Genomic DNA, 16,547 nt, shown 5'->3' with positions numbered 1-16,547 from the left:
CAGTTTCTAACCAGACCAGACCAGGGATCTCAGCACTCATCAGAGCTAACGCCCTATTTGACTGATCCAAGTAGTCAGCCGTGTTGGTCTGAAGTAGTAGAATAAAATAGGAGTCAAGTTGCACCTTTAAGACCAACTTAGTTTTTTCTTCTCTTTCTATCCCCTTTCCTTGGCCTGAATGGGAATCTTTGTCTACTTCCCAAATTCCTTGCCAATTTTCTTTCAGTTCTTCTATCTGTGTTAAACTGCTATCAGCTAAGGCTGAAATCAGACTAGGGTTCACCCAACATGCCCGTCACAATGACAGCACCTGGAAGCAATGTACAATAGACCTGGAAGTAATGATCTTCTTCGTGGTCTCTGTGCTTCACACTCATGGGATAGAGAGCCTGCGCCGATCCCCAAATCGGTACCTAAAAAGCCTGGGGTTTTTTTGCGCTCAGCACCAACGGGCATGCGCAGGCATCCCAATGCGCATTCTTGCCGGCACCAGAGTGAGTTCCTTTCTAACCGCTGCGCTGAGAGGATCTCCTTTCGTGTCCCCGGTCGGTAAAGTAATCTTAGATTGCTTTTTTCCTGTTGTATATAGCCTGTTTGTTATTTTCTTAGTGTAGTTAGTTAGTTAGTTGTTAGTTAGTGTTGTTTAAAAGAAAAGTTTGTTGGACTTGCCCTTTGGGGCTCGGTTTCCCCCCCATGTTTTCCCCCTCAGAGACTTTCCTGGGTGGGGTTTTTTCCTGGGCGTCTATGGAAAAACGTTGGGGTTTTTTTAAGAGGTGCCGCTCCTGTGGGAAGAAGATTGCCCCCCCCCCGACAGCCATTCCCTGTCTCCTCTGTCTGGGTGAGGGACATCACGTCGATTCTTGCGCACACTGTCTGAGTTTCTCCAAGCAAACTCATAAGTATCGAGCAGCGAGACTTTCGGCAACTTTAGTCAAGTTGGCACTTCGTCCTCAAAAGATAGCATCGGGCCCGTTTGTACTGATAGTTGAGGCCGCTGCCCCGACGGTCACATCGGCTGAGACTTCGCCGATCAGGACCGAGATGCCGGTCGAGCGTGGGCGTTCCACGAAACGGCCTTCTGAAGGGTCAGTGGACACCCTGGCTAAGAACCATCAGGATGACTCGGGGACCCGATCATCTGCGCTGAAGAAGGTGAAATTGAAGGAGAAGTGGAAGAAGAGACCATCCTGCACCCCTTCGCCTTCTCATGATGCTTCAACATCGACAGCTCCACCGAGGAAGATCTTGGCGTCCCCGCATCGTAGCCCTTCGGTTTCGAGAGGCAGTGCTCTGCAGCTGCGCCTATTGGCATTGGAGCAAGAGAATGACCTGACTCAGCGCTCCCATTCTTCAGGATCCAGGCGTCGCAGTGAGAGAGACGCGGTCTCGGAGGTGGAGGTGTCGGTGCCGATGGAGCCTTCGGCATTGATGGATCAGGCGAGAGGCCGGAGAGAGCTGAAACCGACTAAAGTAGTTCGTCGCTTCCCACTGCTTCCACCATGGGAGCAACGCCAATGGCCTCCTTACGCTTATCCCTACCCACCGTACCACTGGTACCCTCCTCACGAGTTCGCAGACTGGCACCAGCAGTCCGAGGCATCCCATATGTCCAGGCTGTCTCAACACTCTAGATGGCGTCCTTCGGCATCGATCTCTGTCCTGCCTGACAGACGTGGCATGGTGGTGGAGGAAGTCCAACCTTGGTCATCGGTGTCGATCCGGTCGCTTGTCAGAGAGTCAACTCCGGTGCTCTCAGAACATTCTTTACGCAGAGAGTCTTCATTGTCGAACTCCGAGGTCGGTACCAGCCGATCCAGACCGGGCTTTGGAACCTTCACCAGTATCTCATACGGCTGAGGATCTTCCCATCTCACCATCGGAGGATCTGAAGTCATATAGGGACCTGCTGAAGAGGATAGCACTCTCCCTCTCGCTTCCAGTGACACAGCCGCAACCCATTGTAGACGATAACGTGTTCAACATCGTGCAGTGGGATACGTCTACAGCGGTTGCCCTGCCGGTGATGAAGGTCATCCAACAGGCGGTGAAGGAGCCCTGGGCAAAGCCTGCTTCTACACCCATGTCATCGAGAAGCTTGGACCATATGTACCGTGTCCAAGAGTCCGGGGTTGAGTTCCTGTTTACACACCCAAAGCCAAATTCGGTGGTCATTTCCTCCTCGTCGAAGGCCCGCAAGACGCACTCCTCTCCACCAGACAAGAAGGGAAAGAAGCTGGATAACGTCGGGAGAAAGTTCTACTCTGCTGGGGTGCTGGGAGTAAAGGTATCTAATTATGCCGCGTGCATGGCTAGATACCAAAACTCAGTGTGGGAACAACTAACTCACCTCCTGTCTTCCCTGAGTGAGGAGAAGAGGTCGACTGCAAAGAAGTTGCAGAAGGAAGGCTTTGCTATAGCCAAACAACAGCTGGCTGCAGCAAAGCACATGGTCGACATCTCAGCAAGGACCATCACTTCTGCCGTCTGCTTCCGCCGCCACTCCTGGCTCAGATCCACAGCTCTCCAGCAGGACACCAGGGCCTTCGTTGAAGATCTGCCATTTGAGGGCGAAGGCCTGTTCAGCTCTACCACCGATAATGCACTCCAGGAAATGGATAAAAGTATCAAAACTTCCAGGAACCTGGGCATACCGGCATCTTCCAGAGCTGCAAGACAGAAACAGTGGCACAAGCCTTGGGCAAAGAAGCCGTACTAAAAGTTTTCCCCGGAACAGCAGTGGAGACCTCGCTCTGCTCAACCTGAGAGTAGGTCCCCATACAGGGGGAACAACAGAAACCATTATGCTTCAGCACAGACCACCGTCAAGTCCAAGAGCACTCGTCCTCAAAAGCAGGGCCTTTGACCTTCATCTATCCGCCTCCGCCCATTCCTGTCAGCCTGGGAGTCCATCACTACGGACAGATGGGCGCTTTCCATCATAGCGGAAGGCTACAAAATATATTTTGCTCAGATTCCAAACCAATCTATGGTAATTACCACCCCCCCTTCCCCACCTCTGCTGGCGGAGGTGAGCAACCTCTTACAGAAACAAGCCATAGAGAGGACCCCAATGGAGGCCAGGACGGGAAGCTTCTACTCTCGTTACTTCCTGGTTCCCAAGCGGGAGTGGGGTCTAAGACCAATCATAGATCTTCGGAATCTGAACAAATTTATTTTGTACCAGAAGTTCAGAATGTCCACTCTGCAAACAATTCTGCTCCTCATCAACCAAGGGGATTGGATGGCAACGCTGGACCTCAAGGATGCATACTTCCACGTCAGCATCCATCCTGCGTTCAGATGTTTCCTTCGGTTTGCAGTAGGTTCTCAGCACTTCCAGTTCAAGGCTCTTCCGTTCGGTTTGTCCACTGCACCTCGGGTGTTCATGAAGATGATGATGATAAGCTCATCTCCGGCTTCAAGGGATAGTCGTCTTTCCATACATCAATGACTGGCTCTTTGTGGTGGAGTCGAAAGAGAGTTTGTCATCCCACATTGCCATCACTCTTTGTCTTCTCGACACCTTGGGTCTGCAGGTCAATTTGGAGAAATCACACCTTACTCCATCAAGGACAGTTCGTTTCATAGGGGCTTTGCACATTATGCACATTTCAGATCACATATACAACCCTTGTGTTGCCTCAGAACTGAACTCATATAGTTGCAATGTTGGGCATAGATACAACACATTGGCTTGGATCCTAAGGCACTGTTCCCATAACACTTTTTCCCAGAAGCTTCAGAGGGTTTTCTCTGCTGCAGCACTCACTTTTTCTTCTGCTAGCATTTTCATGTGCACAAGATCAGTGCTTCTCAAGGAGCTTTACATGCATAGAAGTACTAGTGGCAGAGGAAGCACCTGCTGCAGTGTAAGGGAGATATATATTGTATATAAATAATCCTTGTATTACTTTTTCTTCAGTCTACTGCATTACTGTTATCCATCCCAACTATGTTTTTCTCATTCTGGAACTGCTTAAAAGGAATCAAATTTATTTTAGTTCTTTCTGCATACAAGGCATAAATAACTGGGAAGGGCTCCTTTGACCATAATATGTCTCATTGTTTTACTCCTATAAAATAATATGCCAAATACTAGCAACTGATTACTTGAGAAGAATGATGTATACTCAAAAAATTATTAATTACTATTCCATACACAAAAATCTGGTTGATTTACAAATATGTAAAACAAACCCTTTCAAAAGGTCTTTTATCATCTATTTTTGGCAGATGAAAGACATTTAAATTAGCATTACAAAATGGAATATCTTTAGTAATATCTGCCACACCAGTTTTCAGTTGTAATCACACTATAGTAGCTTAACACAATATGTTAGTTATGCTTATTCACATTGATACAGCTGAGGATGCTTAGTTTTATAATTAAATTTCCTGCTTCATCTAAGCACATTTGTACTTAGTTCAGTTCTGTGTTGCACAACAACTTTGTGGTGCCACCACCAAATTGCTGCCTGCAAAAGGAGATTATTAGTTAATCTCACGGTTTCCTTATGTCTGTGGAACACCAACAGAACCTCTGATGTCATGGTGGCGCAGTTTTCTCCAACAGTTATATATACTTATTCAATGATACCGTGGCTTTTTTTTTACAAAAAGGCATAAATAACTGGGAAGGGCTCCTTTGACCATAATATGTCTCATTGTTTTACTCCTATAAAATAATATGCCAAATACTAGCAACTGATTACTTGAGAAGAATGATGCTGGGCTTTTTTTTCCTGCTGGGCTTTTTTTTACAAAAAAAAGCCCAGCAGGAACTCATTTACATATTAGGCTCACTCCCTGACACCAAGCCAGCCAGAACTACATTCCTGTGCATTCCTGTTCAAAAAAGGCCCTGAATGATACAGGGATTCAAACAAACATATCATTGGTGCTATCAACAGTAATTATAGGTAAACTATAAAGACAGTGCTACTCAGTGACTTAAGCGTCACACCATTCCCCAATATGGCACCTCCCCATGTTTCAGGGAAGTGAACAAAGTCCTTGCTCGGTGAGGCTTGTGCTTGGCAGGTGGCTCCAACCTTGAAAGAGCCATCACTAGAAGAACAGGTAAGGTGCAAGGCTGAAGTGTAGGCCTGAAGTGTAGGCCTCATGCCAGGGATAGAAGCAAATGTGGCTGATGATAATTGGAAATGTGGCTATCCACAGGCTGCAGAGGGAGTACCACTGTATAAAGGTATAGTTGCTTCTAAATAAACCTTGAGAACACTTTGCACATTCAAAATTAGCAAATTAATTGTATGTATTCAGAGGTGGTGGAAAGTGCTGTCAAGTCACAGCTGACTTATGGTGACCCTAGGGTTGCCAGCCTCCAGATGGGGCTGGAGATCTTCCACTTTTACAACTGATTTCCAGCTGGCAGACATCTGCTCCCCTGGAGAAAATGACTGCTTTGAAGGGTGGACTATGGCATTGTACCATGCTGAGGCCCCTCCCCTAACCCCGCCCTCTCCTGACTCCACCTCCAAAGTCTCCAGGTATTTTCCAACACAGCCATGGCAACCCTAGGCAACCTAGTAGGGCTTTCAAGACAAGAGACATTCAGAGGTGGTTTGCCATTGCCTACCACATCATCATGATGACTATGGTATTCATAGATGTCTCCTATCCAAATACTAGCCAGGGCCAACCCTGCTTAGCTTCCGAGATCTGACAATATGGGGTTAGCCTGGGCTATCCAGGTCAGGGCTGTGTGTATTCTGTACCCATGGTGAATCTTATCATGAGTGAGCCATAGGATTTGCAGCCTAAAATGATGTACATATCACTATGCAATAAATCCAGGAAAGCCAAAATGCCTAATCTAAATTATTAGGAAGTAAGTCATGTAGGGTTGCCAATCCCCAGGTGGGGGCAGGGGATCCCCCCGTTTGGAGACCCTCCCCCGGCTTCAGGGTCATCAGAAAGCGGGGGGAGGGGAGGGAAACGTCTGCTGGGAACTCTATTATTCCCTACGGAGATTTATTCCCATAGAAAATCATGGAGAATTGATCTGTGGATATCTGGGGCTCTGGGGGGGGCTGTTGTTTGGGATAGAGGCACCAAATTTTTAGTATAGCATCTAGTGCCTCTCCCCAAAATACCCCCCAAGTTTCAAAAAGTTTGGATCAGGGGGTGCAATTCTATGAGCCCCCAAAGAAGGTGCCCCTATCCATCATTTCCTATGGAAGGAAGGAATTGAAAAGGTGTGCCGTCCCTTTAAATGTGATAGCCAGAACTCCCTTTGGAATTCAATTATGCTTGTCACAGCCTTGATCTTGGCTCCACCCCTAATGTCTCCTGGCTCCACCCCAAAGTCCCCAGATATTTCTTGAATTGGACTTGGCAACCCTAAAGTCATGTTGTTTGTGAGTAGATATACTTTGGACCAGGGGTCGCTTTGTAGAAAAATAGGTGGTGGAGCTCATCCAGGAATTGTTATGCAGCTGCACCAACTATTCAATGGACAAGGTGTGTGTGGGGGGGGGGGAGGAGGAACCCTCAGAAAGGTTCAGGAGCTGTGCTCCTGTGAGCTCCTGCTGAATCCGAGGCCTGTTTAGGACTAATCTTTACTGGAATTTCTAGCCTTGAAACAGTATATTCATGCTTACCCATGGCCATTAAAAGCCAGCACAATCAGGGTTTCATAACTCCTTTGTACAGTGCTCAGGGTAGGAGTTTGACATGTCTTTGTGAAATAGTTTTAAATGCATGCACTTATACTGACCTGAAATACTTGTCTAAAAACAATAACAACATATAACTTCTCTCTTTTTTTTTTCTTTTTTGCCCCAGAGGTATAATTACTAGTACAGGTGGACCTGTAATGATGCAAAACTTAGCAGGGCAAGAGAGCTATGCTGGAATATACGCCAACGGAATCCAGTCTCAAGGGCTTGGTAAATGGTCATCATCATTCTCAGTTGCCAGTAAGTGAACAAAAAGTTTTGCTCTTTTGTTAACTGATCTTGAACATATCAGCTGAGACTGGCTAACACTAATTTTCATCATGGTTTCAAATTCTGCCTTCTTTAGCAGCAATAAACATGTTATAAAAGAATTTCAGACAAACTTAACACATGACATAAGCATTAATCAAATTAAGCCATATAATGTCAGTAGTTTCCATGCAGGAGTCGTCTTGAAGCAGCTCACAAAAAAACCAAAATACAATGTATATAAACAAAGTACAGTTTAAACAAACAAACAGGATTCAGTTTTGTCCGCTTTAAGGAATGTTTTCAAGACATTCCTTTGGAAACAAATTTCAGAAGAGATTCAAGAAAAATGAAATGGAAACAAAAGAAAACAATAGACTCTTAATACAACCTAGTGAAGGCTTATGGAATGGAATGGAAGATTGACAGAAGCTGCTGTTCTGGAACAGGAAAAGATGGGGAGAGGGAGGAGGAGGATTCTGTATGGTCAAGGTTCTGCATTTTTAAGAAATCCTGGAAGGGGGACATTTTGGAGGATTTCCAAATGTGCTAATGAAGAAGTGATACCTGAAACGTTTAATAATTTAAAGACTATATGTTAGTTTATTAGATTTGTATCCTGTGCTCCCCGCCGAAGCAAGCTATATCTCCTTTGTCAGTCACTTGTTTTCTTATGTAAGCTACCTAAGTAGTCTGTGCTCTTAAATTGCATTAATTAACCACGTCCATTCAACAGAACAAATAACTTCAAATGCAACATCACTTGGCTTTAAGGTAATAAAGTCCCCCCCCCCTTCATTTTAACAGAAGCAAGTAGTAGAGCACTTGAAGCAGCTGCACGGCCAGTTTCAACAGCACGCCCATCTACAGGTAAGGTATTTCATTCAAAAGATGGTCTTTCCAATCAAGACCTTTCAAGTAGGAAACCATTTTGCCTTTATTTTATAATTATTATATAGTACACATCCTATATGGTAGCACTTCTGTGGAGAAGCATGCAAGAATATCTATCAACATAAGATGACTTTACCTCCTGTACCTCCTTCTCTCACTACCCCATGGCCCTCACTGTGCCACCTAGGCTGTACTTTCTATCATCACCCCAAGTTTTAAGAGTTTCATATGATATGTCACAATTGGTCAAAAATGACAGAATCTGACACTCCACAAAAAAAAAATCAGTGTAGAAGCAACCTAACATTATAGCATGAACCCACTGGTAAACTTTGCTTTGCTTTCTGTTTGATCAAACTTGCAAGTTTCCTTCTGGGCATAAATGTCAGTTCCAATGTGTTCAACTGAGATGAGTGAGATACCTCCTTGCCCAGTGTCATTTCTTTTAGTGCTAGTTTGGCGTAGTGGTTAAATGTCTTATCTGGGAGAACTGGGTTTGATTCCCCACTTCTCCACATGTACCTGCTGGCGTGACCTCAGGTAAGTCATAACTCTCTTAGAGCTGTTCTGTTCTTTCAGCCCCACCTACCTCACAGGGTGTCTATTGTGGGGAAGGAAGGGAAAGAAGATTGTAAGCTGCTCTGAGACAGGGTGAAGGGTTAGGTATCAATCCAGTCTTCTTCTCCGCCTATTCTACCATTCATCAGACATACAACTGCTTTGAACTAAGAACAAACTGTACTACATCTAATTGGCCCTGAAAATAGAAGTATAAATAGGATTGCAACTGAGATCTTGATAAAGGGATTCCTGAGTCCTTAAGAACTGCATAGAAGGAAACAATGCAGTTTCTGCCACTACTATGCAATGTATTGGAGAAAGCCAAACCTGATAACATTTTGACTTCTGGACAAATCTTAGCATTTTCACAAACATTGGGAGGGGGGTACATGATCTGTAAATTGATGCAAAATGTGTGTATGAGAGAGAGAGAGAGAGTAGTTGCCAAACTCCAGGTGGAGACTGGAATTCACCTGGAATTGCAACTGATTTCCAAATTACAGAGAACAATTTCCCTGGAGGAAAAGACAGCGAGTTTCAGGACAAATAGTATGGAATCATATCTTCTTAGCTCCTTCCCTTCCAAAAGCTATGAACTCCTAAACTACACACCAAAATCTCTAGGAATTTCCCAAACTGGAGTTAGCAATCTTAACTGTATCACATTCACTATTGTTCCACAATGAAAAGTGATTTTAGTGTGACTTGTGAAAACCCAGGTGCAACAGGAGCTGGCTGTGAGACCAAATGAAGTATGTTACTTCAAGCATTCTTTATAGGGCTTCCCAAACCATTGCCAAAGCTGCTTTTTCTGGCAAGAACTTGGGCACCTTTTTGGCTGAACCAAGGCCAAACTGTCACAAGGGGAAGGAATCTTTCAAGAATTTAGTAAATTTGCAGGGCACTCACAGATTTTTAAGAAGATTTGGAGAGTATGAAAGCAAGATTATCTGCTCTGGCGGGTACATCAAGGGAAGATGGTTACAGTAGGGCCAGATGTTTTCAGGAAACACAAACAATTGATTGTGCTTACATCTCAGTCCTAGTTCCAGGGCATGATCTTGAAATCACATGACACAGAATTGTTGCTGAAGCTAAGCAGGTCTGGATGGGAAACCTCCTGGGAGCCCTGTATGTACCAGCTTGAGTTCCATAGAAGTGTAATCATAAATCAATCTGATGAATATATAGTTAGAAGTATTCAGTTCAAGTAGAAGTGTATAAGATGGTAGACTTAAATGTTCAATCACCTTTTCAGGCTCTGGGCTTGACAACACTAAAAGGGTATAGATCGTTTCCCTGTAGAATACCACATGTGACAGTGCAGATAAACTGAATTTACAGATCACAAAGCACACTGTCACAACACCCTGAATTAACACCACAACTGTGCTCATATTTGCACTAGCTTGGTCATGAGATTATGTTCTAGGGTTGTTACGGTGATGGTGGAAGCAGATTATTACCTGCCTTGCTTTCCCCCAAGCAGCCCCCTGTGACCCACAAGCAAGGCACTGCTAGAGGGCAGGGGACACTCACAGACAAAAAGCTGTGCAGATTGGGTGACCTGCAGCAAAGAGAGGGATGATTTCCCTTCTTCAGTATTAACTGAATAGACTTATTTTCTCATCTCCATTCAATTACTGGTTGTAATAGTATGTATGGTTATTTATTTGCTTCATTTTCGCTGCTCCTTTCTTGTAAAGATTCAACTTCTACTACAAAAAATTGTATAAAAACAAAACTAAAATAACAACCAATACAATTAAACCACCTAGAAAAATCCAAGCATTAAAAGTATAACATATAGACCAGGGGTGTCAAACATGTGATACAAGGGCTGCATCAGGCCCTGGGAGGGCTCCTATCAGGCCCCCAAGCAAATGCCTGTCATCTACATCCTTCTCCTTATATCTTGCTTCCTTCTGCATAACAGTTTGCTATGCAAGGCTTGCTCAATTGCACAGGAGCTACAGAGCATAACCTGTATTTTCTCCATTTGCTGAGACTCCTCTCTTGGGGAGGAAATGGGGGAGGCAGAGCTTGCTTTGCTAGGCTCTCTCAGTCACACAGCAGAGCAACTGAGCCAAGGCTCTCTTCCTTCTATTGGCTGAGGCTCCCCCCCCCCCCCCCAGTCCTCTGGGGAAGGAAGAAAAGAGCCAGAGCTTCCTTTGCCCAGTTCCCTGGATCCTATGGGAGAAATACAAAGAAAGCACCTCTAAGACCAACAAGTGCTAACATTTTAAGCATGTTTTAAAGTTTTTTTTAAAATATATTTAATTGCCTTTGTCTTTGTCCTTTATAAAGTTTACATCTTTGCTACCTAATCTTAAATAGGTACACACATGGCCCTACACAGCTCGGCCCAACAAGGTCTCATTTATGTCAGATTCCTACCTCATAACAAATGAGTTTGACATCCCTGATATAGACAGTCTATGTGGCATAGAGTACTGAATTTGAACTAGGAAAACCTTGGTTCACACCCCTATTATGTCACTTATCTTTCATTCAGCTTCATTTGGCTATTGTGAGGATAGAATGGAGAAAACCCCATGTGTGCCACTTAGATACCTGGAAAAGAAGCAGGATACAAATCTAACCCAGCATTTAATACCTTCTACATTTAGCTTTATTTCATGCCACAGTATTGTTCAAGATACTTCCATGCAAATAATTCATGATGTTTCCTTCTTTTTAGGTAAACGACCCAAGAAGCCTCTTGGAAAAAAGTCTGGGAACCAAGGTAGGAGACTGTATAGCCATGCCAAGCAAAACAAATCCCCAGTGTTCATTTATCCTTAAGTTAATCTAACTATCTTGGGTGTTCACAGACTGTAAAGCGGATATTGCTTTTCTGATTGATGGAAGCTACAATATTGGTCAGCGTAGATTTAATTTGCAGAAGAACTTTGTTGGGAAACTAGCGGTGATGCTGGGAGTTGGATCTGAAGGACCACATGTGGGAGTTGTACAAGCCAGGTACCAGAAATATGTCCTATTTGGCACATCACTCCTTCTTGGGTGCTAGAGATTATGCTGTTGTGCTTAGGGTGTGATGCAGGTTACAAAGATATGATGATTGCAGTCAACATATTCAAAGAGCTCTTAAACACTATTATAGTTCTAATTACATTCAGTGCCCAGTATATCAGAAAATATCATCAAGAATAAGAAAGTAAAAATTGCTACTGTGACCATAGTGCAACCTCCTGTCTGCTTAAACTGCACATATGGTGAGGTAGTTAGCCACTATCCAAAGGTAGCCAGAGACATATTATCTCAGAATACGGCTATAGTACCCTTGGTTGTGAACACTATCTCTTGTCCTTAGATTTGTTTTAATACTGGCAAGGGGGACAAGGCAGGGGCAGGATTATAGAGAGATGATATGCAGATTGAATGTAAAGTATGCTGTTGCAGATGAGGACAAACGATTATAGTCATTGGAAAAACCGGCAGTTGTGGCTATTACTGAAGGCCTGCATCCTGACAACTGCACATTCTGCCATGTCTTGTTCTGTTTCTCAGACATTGGTCACACATTTTCCAAGCTTTTCTGTGCAGCTGGAAGAACTACAGCTTATTGTTGAAGCTGATTAAACAACAACTGAAGTTCTCACAATGTCAAATTATCTGCACTCACGCACACAGATGCCATGCTTGTTTGTATAGCAAGTAATACAGTTGCAGATTAGACAAAACCTTGAACTAAACAGGCAGAAATAATTCTGTATTTCACTGTAACAAGCAGTTACTAGACTGTTGTATGGAACAAACATTGGCCATCTTCCATCGCATGCTGCAATAGATGGCTGTTTCAAAGATGTAATTGTCCTGGATTTTAAGATGACACTTTGAGGGTGTATTCATTATTGATACATCATTTATTGTAGCTGACAGTTTTAAAGGCTTTCCAAAGACAATAACTTTTCCAAAAAAGTAATCTATGATCTGTGATTCAGTATATTGGTTTGGAATGGAATACAGCACTACAGATCAACTCTGCTAGTTCTAAACACATACTTCAGTTTATTGGGGATCTTCATTAACATCCCTACATCTGGTCTTGTGTGATGGCAAAGTTTCCATGCTGTAACTACTCCGGCATTTATATCTGGGGTAAAGGAAGAGAAGGGCTATAAATCTCCCCCCCCCCCCCAGAAAAAAGTTGAAACATCTGTGAGAATCAAAGTGGAGATTTTCTTTCTGCCGTCTCTTTCCTCAAGAATGTTTTACTAAGTAATGAACTTTGCTATGTTCAGTACCTGTCAATAAAACAATGATGGTAACTGTATGACTGAAGTGTGAAAATGAGCACTTTAAACAAAATACATGAATAAAAGTGTCCAAAACATCTGGAAGGATTTATATTGCCTATTACTATGCTGATGATGAGTTACCCCATAAAAGTTTCAACCAGAAAAGAATGATTCCAAATATACTTGTTGACCACATTTGCAGCACAAACTTTTCATCCAAGGGAATTGAATGTTTTCCAAAAGTAAGCAATTGTTCTGAAAACTTTTCTAGAGCTAAGAAAAGTTTTTGTGTTGAAGGCCTAACCATGATAAAAAAATATGTACAAGAGATTAAGGCAAAGGAGCACTTGAACTGGAAATAGGACACTCTGAGTTAGTTAAATTACTTTTCTGGCAGGGCCAAAGGATATGGTCATTTTTCTTGTGGTTGGTGGTAAAATGAAAAAGAAGAGACTTTAACAGGTGTATGAGCAAAGTGTATTGAAATGTTCAAAACATGAGTGTTATCAATTTTGAAAGGCAATGTTGAAAACATCCATATAAACACATAGGGTTAAATCTGCTTCATCTACAGAGTGGTACGCACATGGGAAGGGTGATTTTTGCTAATTCAGTCTCCCAGTGCAGATCCCTACTGTGTCCCCTACTCTCTGAGGTCACCAGACTGCCCAGGAGCAGAATTTCACAAGCAACACTTCAAAAACTTCCCATGAATGTACATATAATACAATGCTCTGTTTAATAGCTTATTTCATTTTTTATTTTACTTTCATGTTGATCTAGAGAATGATGTTCTCATCTGACCTTGGAGAAGGTTTTACATCAGAAATACATAGGGTTGAAAGACTGAGAAATCCATATATGCAAAGAGCCTTTGCTTTTTAAAAAAGAAAATTTGCTTAACTATATGCCAGGGATTGCCAAATTTGCTTTATGCAAGTACCACATAGAATAAACATTTTTATTTATTTAATTAATCAAATTTATATCCTGCCCTCCCCTAATGGGCTTAGGGCAGCTAACAATAGTTAGAAACCATATTGAATATTAAAAACAACAACAAATATACAGTAAATCGATTCCATGCAATTTTCAGCCATAAAAATCCAAGATGCACGTCGATGTTTCTTATTATCTGTATTTGTCCAATGAGATTGTCAGTGTTGTGGGGCATTAGCTACCTTCCCTTAACGGTTAAAAGGCAAGTTTAATATCAGACATGAACAAATATTATGTACATTAAAACTCCTAATACTTTCTTTGAACAAAAAGATAAAATACATATGTATGCACTTTACAACATGACCATGCTAGGAGACTTTTTAAAAAACAAAAGCTGGGAATAACAGTCCCCATAAGACCAGCACAGGGAAAGATTAGGGAATAATTTTTTGGCACCAGTGGGAGAAGGAAATATTTATGTACAATATAAATTACTGACCACTGTTTGCATCATTATGCATGTCTTTGTCTGACACCAAAATTAGTAAATATAGCTCCTACAAGAGTTATGAAACTAAGGGGGAACCACTCTCTTTAATTCCATCCCACTGGCTCTCTTGGCTCTTGCGCTCTTTCCCCTTCCAGGTCTCCAGGCAACCTCTGTGGTGGAGGAGAAGAGCTTGCAAGCCTGCCTGTATCCTTCTCCTTCCCTACTTCACACACAATAGAAAGTCACCTGCCTATGGGTCAGTACTCAGGCTGACTGAGGTTCTGTTACTACCCATGCTTACTTGAGAGTAAGTCTGCATTAAGTTCCTCCTCAGCCTCCAGGAACCACACAATATGTGTGAAAGAGCCACATGTGGCTCCCAGGCCACAGTGTGGCCACCGCTGCTATAATTGAATTCAGTGGAATTTGCCCCTGAATAAATGCATAAAACCAGGACCACCAATGATTTTAGGTATAGTGTATGTCACTTACTAATGTATTTATAAAACAGAAGAAAACAGTCTAGTCAATGCATAACTAAAATAGTTTTCAGGAAATTTTGATTAATTAAATTATATAGGTGGAATGCCAAACATACTGATTGTCTGTTAAAGGAAAATGTAGGCCACTTTACTGTTTGTTCTGCTTCATTTTTTTTTACAGTGAGCATCCAAAAATTGAGTTTTATCTGAAAAACTTCACTACAGCAAAAGATGCTTTATTTGCCATAAAAGAAATAGGATTCAGAGGAGGCAATTCCAATACAGGTAATCACATGCTTTGAAAGCAAAACATAAGAATACTAAGACTATCTGTGCAGTTTATCTTCTTTGGCATAACATGGGATCACATTTGACCTATCTGTACTTGGAAATGCTACTGCTGCTTTCTAAGATACCACAGATTAAAATGGTTAGTGGCCCAAATTTCTGTTCTAGATTGTGGGGGGGAAGTTTACATAACTTACGCCACAGTCAGAATACACTGTATTTAACAAAGGGCATTTGTACATAAAACAAGTTGGAATACAATGTATAGCCCCATTTAACAAAGTACATTTGTATATGGAAATAAGCCTAACTAGATTTGACATCTTACATATGTCCATTTACTGGAACTTATAAGCATCATATTTATCTGGTTAGACCAGGGGTGTCGAACTCATTTATTATGAGGGCTGGATTTGACATAAATGAGACCTTGTCGGGCCAAGCCATGTGTATCATAAAATGTAATGCCAGGTAGCGGATATATAAATTTTTAAAGGGCACAGACACACAAAGATTTTTTTTCTTAAAATAAAACATGCTTAAAATATTAGGCCGCTTGCAATATTTTGTTTTACAGTCTCTGGTGTCACCTCTTGCTATGAATTATTGCATCAAAAACTGCAGACAATGTCTGTGCTGCACCAGTCTTGAATATGTGCTGTTCAGATGTGCACATCTGTAAGTTGCAAACCTACTTTTGATTCATTGACATTCATTACAGACACCTCATGGTCAATGCTTTGAGCCTAAGACCCAGAGGGAACATGAAGCAGCTGGGCATTGTGAGCTTTTGTACAGAAGTTGCTTCACGTACTAGGCAAGAACATGTGAAGGCACCATGGCACAGACTGAGGGCTATGAGCTTGTCTACAAAACTATAATTTTCCCCAGAAAAATTACAGCTCAAAAAAACATACAACTTTCCCCCCCAAAACAACTACAAGAACAGAGAGAGAGCCATGTACAGTGTTCAGTGTCAGCCTACTATCTGGGATGTGTAAATTCAAGACCCCCAATCAAAGGAAAATGTGAAAGAAAAAATGAGGAAAATTTCCTGGGTGGATCACACTTTCAGTCTAATGCTGATAATTTCTCTTCTAAATAGCTCATATGCTTTCCTATTGAGAAAGACTGGAGGGCATAAGTACAGTGAAAAAGAGGAGGGGAACCTAGTTGTAAACCCAACAAAACTCTCTCTCTCTCTAGCAAGGCAAAAAGCTCGTACCTTCTCTAAAACGTTGCTAGTCTTAAAAGCATGCTTTGTAGCTCTCCTGATGGTAGGGACTGCGCAAAGGAAGCTCTGGCTCTTTTTCTTTCTTTCCTCAGGGCAGGAGGAGGGGGGGTAGCCTCAGCCGTTTATTAGAAGGAAGAGAGGCTTGTCTCAGTAGCTCTGCAGAATGATTAACTGAGCCTGGCAAACTTAATCAACCAGCAGAGCCATAGAGCCAAGCTCCCTCATTGGCTGAGGCTGCTCCTCCCTCCTCCTCCCTTTGGGAAAAGGGAGGGGGGAGAGGGAAAGGCTGCTTTGCTGCTCTGGCTTATCCGGGGAGAAACGCAAAATGGCGAATGAACAAAGCAGGCAAGGGAAAATGAAGCAGATGACAGCCAGTTGCTGGAGGGCCTGATTGAAGCCCTCTGCGGGCCTGACCTGGCCCACGGGCCATATATTTGACACCCCTGG

At 42.7% G+C, this 16,547-nt stretch overlaps 1 protein-coding gene across 1 annotated transcript in view; it reads left to right on the top strand.

The window, feature by feature from the left end:
- Positions 1 to 16,547, top strand: part of COCH (cochlin) — a 44,320-nt gene that overhangs the window by 21,267 nt on the left and 6,506 nt on the right. The window contains exons 5-9 of the mRNA XM_060262291.1: positions 6,805 to 6,938; positions 7,755 to 7,817; positions 11,104 to 11,148; positions 11,237 to 11,384; positions 14,760 to 14,863. Coding sequence (XP_060118274.1) covers positions 6,805 to 6,938; positions 7,755 to 7,817; positions 11,104 to 11,148; positions 11,237 to 11,384; positions 14,760 to 14,863 — 494 coding nt within the window. The remainder of the gene's footprint in view (positions 1 to 6,804; positions 6,939 to 7,754; positions 7,818 to 11,103; positions 11,149 to 11,236; positions 11,385 to 14,759; positions 14,864 to 16,547) is intronic.

The sequence above is a fragment of the Heteronotia binoei genome, chromosome 21 (assembly GCF_032191835.1).
Source record: "Heteronotia binoei isolate CCM8104 ecotype False Entrance Well chromosome 21, APGP_CSIRO_Hbin_v1, whole genome shotgun sequence".
Taxonomy (NCBI): domain Eukaryota; kingdom Metazoa; phylum Chordata; class Lepidosauria; order Squamata; family Gekkonidae; genus Heteronotia; species Heteronotia binoei.
This window is presented reverse-complemented; position numbering and strand designations above follow the sequence as displayed.